The following is a 13,891-nucleotide window of genomic DNA, read 5'->3' as shown; positions in this document are numbered from 1 at the left end:
CAGTCACTGTCAGGTTTAGATGGAGGACACAAACAGTCACTGTCAGGGGCAGATGGAGGACACAAACAGTCACTGTCAGGTTTAGATGGAGGACACAAACAGTCACTGTCAGGGTCAGATGGAGGAAACAAACAGTCACTGTCAGGGTCAGATGGAGGAAACAAACAGTCACTGTCAGGGTCAGATGGAGGAAACAAACAGTCACTGTCAGGTTTAGATGGAGGACACAAACAGTCACTGTCAGGTTTAGATGGAGGACACAAACAGTCACTGTCAGGTTTAGATGGAAGACACAAACAGTCACTGTCAGGTTTAGATGGAGGACACAAACAGTCACTGTCAGGGTCAGATGGAGGACACAAACAGTCACTGTCAGGTTTAGATGGAGGACACAAACAGTCACTGTCAGGTTTAGATGGAGGACACAAACAGTCACTGTCAGGGTCAGATGGAGGAAACAAACAGTCACTGTCAGGTTTAGATGGAGGACACAAACAGTCACTGTCAGGTTTAGATGGAGGACACAAACAGTCACTGTCAGGGGCAGATGGAGGACACAAACAGTCACTGTCAGGTTTAGATGGAGGACACAAACAGTCACTGTCAGGGTCAGATGGAGGACAAACAGTCACTGTCAGGGTCAGATGGAGGACACAAACAGTCACTGTCAGGTTTAGATGGAGGACACAAACAGTCACTGTCAGGTTTAGAGGGAGGACACAAACAGTCACTGTCAGGGTCAGATGGAGGACACAAACAGTCACTGTCAGGTTTAGATGGAGGACACAAACAGTCACTGTCAGGTTTAGATGGAGGACACAAACAGTCACTGTCAGGGTCAGATGGAGGACACAAACAGTCACTGTCAGGGTCAGATGGAGGACACAAACAGTCACTGTCAGGTTTAGATGGAGGACACAAACAGTCACTGTCAGGTTTAGATGGAGGACACAAACAGTCACTGTCAGGGTCAGATGGAGGACACAAACAGTCACTGTCAGGTTTAGATGGAGGAAACAAACAGTCACTGTCAGGTTTAGATGGAGGACACAAACAGTCACTGTCAGGTTTAGATGGAGGACACAAACAGTCACTGTCAGGGTCAGATGGAGGACACAAACAGTCACTGTCAGGTTTAGATGGAGGACACAAACAGTCACTGTCAGGGTCAGATGGAGGACACAAACAGTCACTGTCAGGTTTAGATGGAGGAAACAAACAGTCACTGTCAGGTTTAGATGGAGGACACAAACAGTCACTGTCAGGTTTAGATGGAGGACACAAACAGTCACTGTCAGGTTTAGATGGAGGACACAAACAGTCACTGTCAGGGTCAGATGGAGGACACAGTCACTGTCAGGGTCAGATAGAGGACACAAACAGTCACTGTCAGGGTCAGATGGAGGACACAAACAGTCACTGTCAGGTTTAGATGGAGGACACAAACAGTCACTGTCAGGTTTAGATGGAGGACACAAACAGTCACTGTCAGGTTTAGATGGAGGACACAAACAGTCACTGTCAGGGTCAGATGGAGGACACAAACAGTCACTGTCAGGGTCAGATGGAGGACACAGTCACTGTCAGGGTCAGATAGAGGACACAAACAGTCACTGTCAGGTTTAGATGGAGGACACAAACAGTCACTGTCAGGGGCAGATGGAGGACACAAACAGTCACTGTCAGGTTTAGATGGAGGACACAAACAGTCACTGTCAGGGTCAGATGGAGGAAACAAACAGTCACTGTCAGGGTCAGATGGAGGAAACAAACAGTCACTGTCAGGTTTAGATGGAGGACACAAACAGTCACTGTCAGGGTCAGATGGAGGACACAAACAGTCACTGTCAGGGTCAGATGGAGGACACAAACAGTCACTGTCAGGTTTAGATGGAGGACACAAACAGTCACTGTCAGGGGCAGATGGAGGACACAAACAGTCACTGTCAGGTTTAGATGGAGGACACAAACAGTCACTGTCAGGTTTAGATGGAGGACACATACAGTCACTGTCAGGGTCAGATGGAGGAAACAAACAGTCACTGTCAGGTTTAGATGGAGGACACAAACAGTCACTGTCAGGTTTAGATGGAGAACACAAACAGTCACTGTCAGGGTCAGATGGAGGACACAGTCACTGTCAGGGTCAGATAGAGGACACAAACAGTCACTGTCAGGTTTAGATGGAGGACACAAACAGTCACTGTCAGGTTTAGATGGAGGACACAAACAGTCACTGTCAGGTTTAGATGGAGGACACAAACAGTCACTGTCAGGTTTAGATGGAGGACACAAACAGTCACTGTCAGGGTCAGATGGAGGAAACAAACAGTCACTGTCAGGTTTAGATGGAGGACACAAACAGTCACTGTCAGGTTTAGATGGAGGACACAAACAGTCACTGTCAGGTTTAGATGGAGGACACAAACAGTCACTGTCAGGTTTAGATGGAGGACACAAACAGTCACTGTCAGGGTCAGATGGAGGACACAAACAGTCACTGTCAGGTTTAGATGGAGGACACAAACAGTCACTGTCAGGTTTAGATGGAGGACACAAACAGTCACTGTCAGGGTCAGATGGAGGAAACAAACAGTCACTGTCAGGTTTAGATGGAGGACACAAACAGTCACTGTCAGGTTTAGATGGAGGACACAAACAGTCACTGTCAGGGGCAGATGGAGGACACAAACAGTCACTGTCAGGTTTAGATGGAGGACACAAACAGTCACTGTCAGGGTCAGATGGAGGACAAACAGTCACTGTCAGGGTCAGATGGAGGACACAAACAGTCACTGTCAGGGTCAGATGGAGGACACAAACAGTCACTGTCAGGTTTAGATGGAGGACACAAACAGTCACTGTCAGGTTTAGATGGAGGACACAAACAGTCACTGTCAGGTTTAGATGGAGAACACAAACAGTCACTGTCAGGGTCAGATGGAGGACACAAACAGTCACTGTCAGGGTCAGATGGAGGACACAAACAGTCACTGTCAGGTTTAGATGGAGGACACAAACAGTCACTGTCAGGGTCAGATGGAGGACACAAACAGTCACTGTCAGGTTTAGATGGAGGACACAAACAGTCACTGTCAGGTTTAGATGGAGGACAAACAGTCACTGTCAGGTTTAGATGGAGGACACAAACAGTCACTGTCAGGGGCAGATGGAGGACACAAACAGTCACTGTCAGGTTTAGATGGAGGACACAAACAGTCACTGTCAGGTTTAGATGGAGGACACAAACAGTCACTGTCAGGTTTAGATGGAGGACACAAACAGTCACTGTCAGGTTTAGATGGAGGACACAAACAGTCACTGTCAGGTTTAGATGGAGGACACAAACAGTCACTGTCAGGTTTAGATGGAGGACACAAACAGTCACTGTCAGGTTTAGATGGAGGACACAAACAGTCACTGTCAGGTTTAGATGGAGGACACAAACAGTCACTGTCAGGGTCAGATGGAGGACACAGTCATTCCACAGTGGCCAGTCAAGAGATATTGTTGGTCACACTAAATGACGAGCAGCTTATAAAAGCTTCATAAAGCCTTCATAAACACTACACAAAAGTGTTACAAATTTATAACTGTAGGTCATGCTTTATAAAGGGTTCATAAATGTGGCATAACCACCAATGTCAAATACGACATAACCCACTATATGGCATAAGCACCTCTTAAAATCATTAAATTGAGGCTTCAAAGCATTTATAACCCTGTCATACTGTATCATATTTGACATAGTGGGTTATGTCACATTTGACATTGGTGATTGTCAGTTATGCCAAATTTATGAACCCTTTATAAAAGCATGAGATACGGTTATAGATTAACACATTTATGTAGTGCTTATGAAGGCATTTTGAAGGCTTTATGGAGCCAAACGTAATATAAAGTGGGACCATATTGGGTTTTTCTTTGTTTAGTGTGTGATGACATTGGGTCTTCTTACTTAGAAAATGGCTCTGACTTTCCCACGGGGAAGCCACTTCCGTGTGTGTTGGTGTCCACTTTCCCATAATGCACTGCCACATGGCAGTGCCTCTGCTCCACTATCCTCCAGTATTCTTGCTGTCAAGTAAGACAAAAAGGAGAAGTGAGCAGTGATCGATAAAATGTGCACACAAAAAAAAAGAAGCTCCATTTACAGTAGTGACTAAGACATGCCATTCTTACCTCGACTTCAGCAGCACCGGGCTCTTTGTTAAAGCACATGGTCATGGTGTTCCTGGCTATCCTAAAGAAGTTGGTGAGAGATACAGATTTCCCCTGCAACACAAAATGAGCCACGTAGTACAACTAGCATCAAACAGAGTCAGGTACCCTGTAAAAGCTAATACCAGCCTATGGACGAGCCTAAAAGCGAAACATATAGCCATACACACCAGGGCTTAATTATGCAATAAAAAATGAAAGACTGGATGACCTGAGTGTACTGTATGCAAGTCTCTGCAGCTCCATATCTGTGTCCAACGTTTCTGAGCATGACTAGCTAATATGAACCTTCCCTGGGATGCCACATCAGATTGGAGGGGCCATGATGGCGTCGATAAAATCTGCCTGTACTGTCTCTGGGTTACTGTAATTGTACTGATCTCACGTCTTATGGGTCTGCTTGCGTTGGGGAGGGAAACGATTGAAATGGAATCCAGACCAGAACGGTGTTTGAGATGTCATGATCACAGACACACAGTGGGCTAGGGTTAGAAACTATATTACATCACACTCAGAGTACCTTACCTCCTCTAACCTGTACCCACGCACATTTACTCAGTACCGGGCCCCCTGTATATAGCCTCATTATTGTTATGTAATTCTACTGTGTTACTTTGTATTTTTTTACTTTATTTTATGTAAAAACTATTTATTGAACTGCATTGCTGGTTAAGGGCTTGTAAGTATGAATTTCACTGTAAGGTCTACACCTGTTATATGTGGCACATGTGACATGATTTGAGAAGAGCAGCAGGGGGAGCGCCTGGGTCAGGAAGCTGCCGTGTGTGTGTGTGTGTGTATACAGTTGAAGTCGGAAGTTTACATACACCTTAGCCAAATACATTTAAACTCAGTTTTTCACAATTCCTGACATTTAATCCTAAATTCCCTGTTTTAGGTCAGTTAGGATCACCACTTTATTTTAAGAATGTGAAAAGTCTGAATAATAGTAGAGAATGATTTATTTCAGCTTTATATATTCATTTATATCACATTCCCAGTGGGTCAGAAGTTTACATACACTCAATTAGTATTTGGTAGCATTGCCTTTAAAGTGTTTAACTTGGGTCAAACGTTTCGAGTAGCCTTCCACAAACTTCCCACAATAAGTTGGGTGAATTTTTTTCCCATTCCTCCTGACAGAGCTGGTGTAACTGAGTCAGGTTTGTAAGCCTCCTTGCTTGCACACGCTTTTTCAGTTCTGCCTACAAATTACCTATAGGATTGAGGTCAGGGCTTTGTGATTGAGATCAGGACTTGACTTTGTTGTCCTTAAGCCATTTTGCCACATCTTTGGAAGTATGCTTGGGGTCGTTGTCCATTTGGAAAACTAATTTGCAACCAAGCTTTAACTTCTTGACTGTTGTCTTGAGATGTTTCTTCAATAAATCCACATAACTTTCCTGCCTCATGCTGCCATCTATTTTGTGAAGTGCACCAGTCCCTCCTGAAGCAACCCCCACAACATGATGCTGCCACCCCCGTGCTTCACGGTTGGGATGGTGTTCTTCGGCTTGCAAGCCTCCCCCCTTTTCCTCCAAACATAAGAATGGTCATTATGGCCAAACAGTTCTATTTTAGTTTCATCAGACCAGAGGACATTTCTCAAAAAAGTACAATCATTGTACCCATGTGCAGTTGCAGACCGTAGTCTGGCATTTTTATGGCGGTTTTGGAGCAGTGGCTTCTTCCTTGCTGAGCGGCCTTTCAGGTTATGTCGATATAGGACTTGTTTTACTGTGGATATAGATACTTTTGTACCCGTTTCCTCGAGCATCTTCACAAGGGCCTTTTGTGCGACAAGTCTAAATCAATCCCAGAACAACAGCAAAGTACATTCATCTCTAGAAGACAGAACGCGTCTCCTTCCTGAGGGTATTACGGCTGCGTGGTCCCATGGTGTTTATACTTGCGTACTATTGTTTCTACAGATGAACGTGGTACATTGAGGCATTTGGAAAATGCTCCCAAGGATGAACCAGACTTGTGGAGGTCTCCCATTTTTTTCCTAAGGTTTTGGCTGAATTCTTTTGATTTTCCCATGATGTCAAGCAAAGAGGCACTGAATCTGAAGGTCGGCCGAGAAATACATCCACAGGTACACCTCAAATTGACACAAATGATGTCAATTAGCCTATCAGAAGCTTCTAAAGCCATGACATCATTTTCTGAAAATTTCCAAGCTGTTTATAGGCACAGTCAACATAGTGCATGTAAATTTCTGACCCACTGGATACAGTGAATTATAAGTGAAATAATCTGTCTGTAAACAATTGTTGGAAAAATGACTTGTGTCATGCACAAAGTAGATGTCCTAACCGACTTGCCAAAACTATAGTTTGTTAACCAAAAATTTGTGGAGAGGTTGAAAAACAAGTTAATGACTCCAACCTAAGTGTATGTAAACATTTGACTTCAACTGTATTTGTGTGTAGGCCGAAGTGTGGGCAGTGTTAACACAGAGAGAGGCAGGGCAGGGCAGAGCAGAGCGATGTGGAGTAGAGAAGCAGAGGCCTGCTGTCTGTGGTTCCATTTCAGCCAGCTCAGCACTGACCTACATTCCATCAGCTAAAACAACAGAATAGAGCAGGCAGGACTGGAACTAGATAACGTGTGAGGCGTGAGAGGAATGAGAGGAATGAACAAAAACGCAGTTTTAAAAAGGATGTGCATTGTTGTTGCCCGGTCCTCACCTTGTAAATACACTTGTGCTGGTCACTGAGAACGCCTTTCTCCATATCCGCCTCCTCTTCATCCTGCTGTGTCTTGTCCCCATTATTCTTTTCCTGAGCGAACAGCCTCCGGCGTCCCACCTTCAGCTGCTGAGTGTCCAGCTCCTTCAGCCGGCTGCACAGCTGACCGTTGCTGCGCTGCACCAGACTGCCGGCCAGCCCGTTCTTTGGCTCGTAGCGCGGCAGGACCAGGCTCCTTTCTGTGTGGCCCTCCAGGGGCCCCCTGAGGCGTTCCAGGCCCTCCTTCTCCTGTAGCACCTCCCTCTCCAGGCGTCGGTGCTCCTCGGGGGACAGAGAGTCATAGGACAGCAGGTACTGGAGGTAGGACTCCTGCAGCTTGGCTAGACGGTCCTGGGCTGACTTGGGGATCCGCAGCAGATCAGCCAGTTTACTCCACTTCTTCAGGTCCATCACCTGCTGCATGCCGCCCATGTCATTAATCAGCTGGAAAAACCGAGCCAGGTCCACCTCACAGCCACCTGGAGGAAGAGAGGGAGATGGGGTCAGATACAGGGTTAAGCCTAACCCAAACCCCACAGCCGCCTGGGGAGAGAGGAATGGGTGAGGGTCAATGGCCATGAGCTTAACACTTCTTCGGTAATGATAGCACAACATCGGCCGCATTCTTATACAGACTCAAACATTTATTTCAGTCAGATAAACAGCCTCTTTCAGAGCCCAGCCAGTTTAAAAACACATCAAGCTGCTGAGTGAGAAATCTAAGGTGTCAGGCAACCTGCTAGGTTGTGGTTTTACTGCCTCACAGACTTACATCTGAATATTGTTATTGACATCTGCAGTAAAAATACCAGATACCATTGGTGGAACGCAACAAACATTTTATTGGATTGTCAATACCTTCGAGACCCAATGTTCGCTAAAGAGATTTGTTTTGCGACATTCGTCCAGCCTATATGAGTGTGTTTGACTGTCTGAGACTAACCAGCGACCAGGGGGATTGGGTTAGGGGTGTGTGTGGCTGGTAAAGTAGGGACAGTCGGTAAAGTAGGGACAGTCTATGAGTTAGACTCACCGATGAGCGGGGGGTCTTCCATGGTGATGCCCTGAGATTTGAGGTGCTTCTTGATGCAGGCTAGCCTCTGTACATTGGGGCCCCAGCGACGGCCCAGCTTGTGGATGCGCTGCACCTGGGTCACAAAGCGCATCTCATCGTTCAGTTTGCACTCTGGGCGCCAGTCAGCCGGGGGAACCACACGACAAAGTCCGAAGGGCTCTGCCCCCTCCCGCACAGAGTCCAGGTACACCAGGGGGTCCTGGAACTCCCGCTGGGTGGGACAGAACACTGGCGCCTCACCCAACGCCGCCCAGCTCACCCTACTCCTCTCCGCCCTCTCTCTCTCCCTCTCCTTCTCCCTTTCCCACTCCCTGTCAGGCCGGGGCTCTGCTGGTTTGTGAGGGATATGTCCAGGGTTGTGTCCAGAAGTGTGGCAAGGGGATTCTGAGGTAGTTGAGCGGTTGTGGTTAGGGTTAGAGGCAACCTGCGCCCGCTGCTGTGCTTGTCTGATGAACATCAGCTTGCCGGCTGACGCCCGCTTGGGCCGCTGGCGCTCTGGCTCTGGATTGGCTGGTGGTGTGGCGGGAGGAGTCGGGGGAGGGGGTGGGGCTAGCAGGGTCGGGGGAGGGGTGGTTTCCATGACGATGTGTCCGTTGGGGACCAAGGTCTTGTCCTGACAGGCTTTCTTACTGCGTGTTTCCAGAGGGCTGGTCTGGTGCTGTTCTGTCTTCTTAGGGTTGGGGTTATTCTCCAGGATGACCAGCTGACCCTGGGAGTCAGCCACCACCCCGATGGCTGCTACCGCCACCTCCAGCCTCCGCTTGGAGTTCCTCAGCCCCTCACGCCCCTGCCTGCCCACCTCCTGCTTGGCACAGAGGCGACCGTTGAGGCGCACACCGCCCCCGTTAGCCACCTTGTACACCCCATTGGATAATAACACCTGTTTGCGTGTTTTTGCTTTGCTAATCTGGGCTTTTCCTGAGTTGGAGAGGGGGAGTCGCTGGTGGCGGTGGTGATTGTTGCTATTGGCTCTATGTGAAGCAGCAGTGCTGTGTTTGCGGTGGTTCAGTTTGGTTTTCTTGACCAGTTCTCGTTTTGCTTTGGTGTATGTGACTTGGCCCTTCACAGTTTTGGACGGCAGTCTGAAGTCTTTCGTTTTTTGGGCACCGGCCGTGTGCACGCCTGGCTGGGACACCCGTGTGACGCCGTTCACTTTAAAGACCTGAGAGCGAGAGAGAGAACGAGAGAGAGAGAGCGGGAGATCAGAAAAATGTGTTCAGAAACATTCTGTGCAGTGGTTCTGTGTTCTAACACACACACTCTCTCTCCCTCTGGAGCTGTGGCTTCACATTGAAGAAGTAAAAACTAGTAAGCAAACATTTAAAAAACTGCTGCTATTCAATGAAGCCTATACACGGGTTGTTGTACTTTTAAATCTGCTATTGTAGACAAACACTCTTCCACAGGTCAAAAAACTAAACAATGTTAGCTTCAACAACAGCTGAAAAAAGCCACCCCGTCCCTAATAGGAGTGAGGCTTTAATTTTAGAGCCAACTGCTGTATGTAGAGAACACTACATAAAAAAGGTTACTACTTGAAACTCTATCCCAGCACATGAAGCCAGTTTTATTTGGTATAGTTTCCTTAAGCTCTTTAATTCGCCTTTAATGCCTCAAATAAAAGTTTTGTTTCCTGCAGATCTGAGAACCCCTGCTGAACATGTGAGCTCTGAAATGTAGGTAGCTTAAGTTACATCGGGGACCTCACTGGCTAAACGCAGCTGGGGAAATAAAGCCACCCAGACCCACCAGCGGAAGAAGCAGAGTTGTCTCCCTCTCAGTTCCCTCTGCTGCCCCCTGAACGCCTCTGCATTAGAAGCAGGGCTGCAGCTGTATTGTACTCCTATCAGGTGCAGCCAACACAAAGAGAGGCTATTAAAAGATAAGGGCAGTGAAATGTGACCCCCTTCATAAATCCTGCTCCCCTCAATAGTGGAAAAATACAGAGAATGACAGAGAGAAAGGAGCGAGAGAGAGAGAGAGCGAGAGGAGGAGCGAGCGCAAGAGAGAGCGAACCCCGTCGCCCCAGCAGGCCAGAGTGATGGATGGCAGAGTGGCTAAACGCAGCGTGATGTCTGCCAGGGTCTCAAAGCAGCACGATGCCAGAGATTCAACAAATACATCAGATTCTCAACTCTAGAGGGATAGGGCTATAACCAAAGACAACATCAGATTCTCAAGACTTCTGTCTGTAGAATTTAAACACCTTGCTTAAAAACTTATTTGGGATAGGGGGCAGCATTTTCACATCCAGATGAAAAGCGTGTCCAAAGTAAACTGAATGCCACTCAGGCCCAGAAGCTAGGATATGCATTATTAGTAGATTTGGATAGAAAATACTCTGCAGTTTCTAAAACTGTTTGAATCATGTCTGTGAGTATAACAGAACTTATTTGGCAGGCGAAACCTCGAAGACAAACCATTCCGAATTCTTTTTTTGAGGTCACTCTTTGGGTTTTCATTGGGAATCCAGATTTCTAAGGGACTTTCTTGCAGTTCCTATCGCTTCCACTGGATGTCAAGTCTTTAGAAATTGGTTGAGGTTTTTCCTTTGAGAAATGAAGAAGTAGCACTGTTCAGAACGAGGGTAGAGAGAAGTGTACTCTTTGATAGAGGCGCGTGACCTGAAAAGCACGCTCCACTTTACTTTCCTCCGGTATTGAACACAGTTAATCCCGTCTTAAATTGTATCGATTATTTACGTTAAAATACCTAAAGTTGTATTAGGAAAGTAGTTTGAAATATTTGGACAAAACTTACAGGTAACTTTTGAGATATTTTGTAGTCATGTTGCGCGAGTTGGAACCGGTGTTTTTCTGGATCAAACGTGCCAAATAAATGGACATTTTAGATATATATAGACGTAATTAATCGAACAAAAGGACCATTTGTGATGTCTGGACCGAAATATCTTTATTTCTGCGTTTTGTGTCACGCCTGGAGGGTTGAAATATGATTGTCTGTTTGTTTGCTGGGGTGCTGTCCTCAGATAATAGCATCGTTTGCTTTCGCCGTAAAGCCTTTTTGAAATCTGACACGTTGGCTGGATTCACAACAAGTGTAGCTTTAATTTGGTGTATTGTATGTGTGATTTCATGAAAGTTACATTTTTATAGTAATTGATTTGAATTTGGCGCTCTGCATTGTCACTGGATGTTGGCCAGTTGGGACGCTAGCGTTCCACATATCCCAGAGAGGTTTTAAGGGTCAAACTCATCCATTTTACCTTCACGACCAAAAGAATAGAAACAGAGAGCCAGTGGGCCAGCTGTGATCGAACAGATATGCTGACAAAGGCACAGCAGGCTGGGTGGTGGTTGTCTACTTTAGTTTCACCACTAGAGTGCTCACTGGCTCTACTCTGCTGTACAACTCTCTCTCAAGGGTTGGCGTGCATGTGAGCAGCGGCCTTTGCTCTGTAATAGTCTGGTCTGAGACAGAGAGGAGCGAGAGAGAGAAGACGAGCTACATCCCAGCCCTGTGGAGGCCCATGTAGAGAAGGTGAAGGCCCCTGTAGAAGGCACCGAAAGACTGGTGAGAAATAAATTAAAATCATTACAGGAAACAGACAGAGTAAGCGAGGGAGAGGGAGAAAGAGTGAGGGAGCAAGAGAGAACAGAACCCCAGCCAACTCTCTGAAGTGGATTTTGGTCGCATGTGAGTGGAAAGAGAGGAGGGGGGTGGCGGGGGATGGCTCAGGATGACATCATGTGTTGCTATAGTCCATCTGCAGGATGGCAGGAAGATTAACACGGAACATCTGCAGCTCAGCGGCCCATAGGAAGAGAACGGATCTACAGCAAATCAGCTGCTCATAGGAACAGACTGGATCCACTGCAGCTCAGCAGCCCATAGGAAGAGATCTAGAGCTCAGCAACCAATTTGAAAAGACTGGATCAGGAAGAGTAAGCGTAACTCTTCCAGCGTATAGAGAAACAGACACACTTATCAAAAAAAACACAAACAATGTAGCACTCAAAAGTACATAAAAACAAGCACGTCAATGTGATGTCTGAAAAGATGGTCTTCGAGGTCTGTCTACATGAATAGTCTTCAGCATAATGACTTTTAAACCGAGACAAAGGTCATCAGGAGACAGGAGCAGCAGCTCAATTTTCCTGACCAAATAACATCCCTCAGTTCAGATTTCACAGAATATCATTAGTCTGGCTTGCGCTAACTAAATGCTGTATAACAGGGCCATTGGGTTCTTGTATGATAATCATTTGAACTATGGCTGATTCCCTTCCACAGACTAGGGATCATGATCACGTTGCTATCGGCCAGGGGATTGGATATCGGCCTGCTGCTCCACTCTCACAGTTAATATCAGAAGACTAAAAATGTGAATGCCTCAACATGATTGGAGCTCTGTTGCCAAGGACGGTGAATCTGCCAGTATAACACATGAGCACACACACAGAGAGACAGACAGAGAGAGCGAGAGACCGAGACAGAAAGCAGAGAGGGCAGAGGGCTAGAACAAAGGCCAATCACTTCAGCGTAGTTTGTCTTGGCTCTGCCCTGCTCTTTGAGATTCATTGTTCCCTAATTAGTCAGTTGGCGGCACTTAAAACTGACAGGCCCGGCATCAACATGAGACAGCGTGGCCCGGCTCCGGTGTACCGGCCGTCTGGGGGAGCCGAGCTGCCGGTCATGATGCTGCTCTCTCTGACGAGAGGCAAAGCCCCCAGTGCTCCCCTCTGATTAGCTCATGTAACTGTCAGAACCACAATGTGTATATAAACTGGGCCAAAGGTACTCTCCCTCCTCCTGTCATCCCCTTCTCCTTAGCAGAGCTCCTTCTTGGACAGGAAGGCAGCTTTCACAGCCCAGCTCCAGTAGTAAATATAGTAGCAGACTGCGTCTGTGTAATGATTGTGTTTCAACGGCAGGAGAGGAAAGGAGCTCAGGGATTTCACACAGAGCATGCTGCTGTTACGTTACTGTATTAATAATATGTCATCGTTCATCGTCGTCACACATTACTGCTCGTCTAATGATAATGTCTGCTCTCGCTTGGTGGTTACTGAAGCATGCTGGTCAGCCATCTTTATGACCGTTATAGAGTTACATATTAGCCAAATCAACCAAGCATGCTGTTCAGGTATAGATGCAGTACCTGCTTGCGGGGCTCCTCTGCAGCCCTCCTGTGAGGCAGTCCATTGGTAGTGTGGCCTCTGGGTAAGGTGTGGCCCCTGGCTGTGGCCTCTGGCTGGCTGAGGGCCTGCTCCCTCCGGGCCTCGGCCCTCTCACTGCGCTCCCTCACCTGCACCCACTCCTTCCCTCTGGGCTTGGGGCTGTCCCGGGGCGACTTGCTGTGGCCATTCAACACTGAACAAACAGGAGAGAAAAGATGATCTTAGATCAGTTTAGAAGGTTGAACACTGGACCAAAAGTAGAGAAAAGATGATCTCAGGTCTGTGTAGAAGGATGCTGCGGTGTTACAGCCTGAACTGAAAATGGATTAAACATATATATTTTTTCTAACGCATCTACACACAATACCCTATAATGAAAAAGTGAAAACATGTTTAGAATTCTTTGCAAATTTATCGAAAATGAAATAAAGAAATCTAATTTACATAAGTATTCACACCCCTGAGTCAATACTTTGTAGAAGCACCTTTGGCAGTGAATACTGAGTCTTTCTGGGTAAGTCTAAGAGCTTTCTAAACCTGGATTGTGCAACATTTGACCATTATTCTTTTCGACATTCTTCAAGCTCTGTCAAATTGGTTGTGGATCATTGCTAGATAACCATTTTCAGGTCTTACCACAGATTTTCAGGCAGATTTAATTCAAAACAGTAACTCAGCCACTCAGGAACATTCACGGTCTTCTTGGTAAGCAATTACAGTGT

The 13,891-nt window shown here is 46.7% G+C and overlaps 1 protein-coding gene across 1 annotated transcript in view; it reads right to left on the bottom strand.

The window, feature by feature from the left end:
- The window catches only part of LOC129831097 (protein Jumonji-like), a 98,470-nt gene that overhangs the window by 12,667 nt on the left and 71,912 nt on the right, over positions 1 to 13,891 (bottom strand). The window contains exons 7-11 of the mRNA XM_055894130.1: positions 13,151 to 13,362; positions 7,987 to 9,190; positions 6,915 to 7,432; positions 4,183 to 4,275; positions 3,959 to 4,077 (exon numbers count right to left, since the gene is read on the bottom strand). Coding sequence (XP_055750105.1) covers positions 3,959 to 4,077; positions 4,183 to 4,275; positions 6,915 to 7,432; positions 7,987 to 9,190; positions 13,151 to 13,362 — 2,146 coding nt within the window. The remainder of the gene's footprint in view (positions 1 to 3,958; positions 4,078 to 4,182; positions 4,276 to 6,914; positions 7,433 to 7,986; positions 9,191 to 13,150; positions 13,363 to 13,891) is intronic.

This window comes from Salvelinus fontinalis, chromosome 32, assembly GCF_029448725.1.
Source record: "Salvelinus fontinalis isolate EN_2023a chromosome 32, ASM2944872v1, whole genome shotgun sequence".
NCBI lineage: Eukaryota > Metazoa > Chordata > Actinopteri > Salmoniformes > Salmonidae > Salvelinus > Salvelinus fontinalis.
Note: the sequence above shows the minus strand (reverse complement) of the source record. Positions and strands in the feature narration are given on the sequence as shown.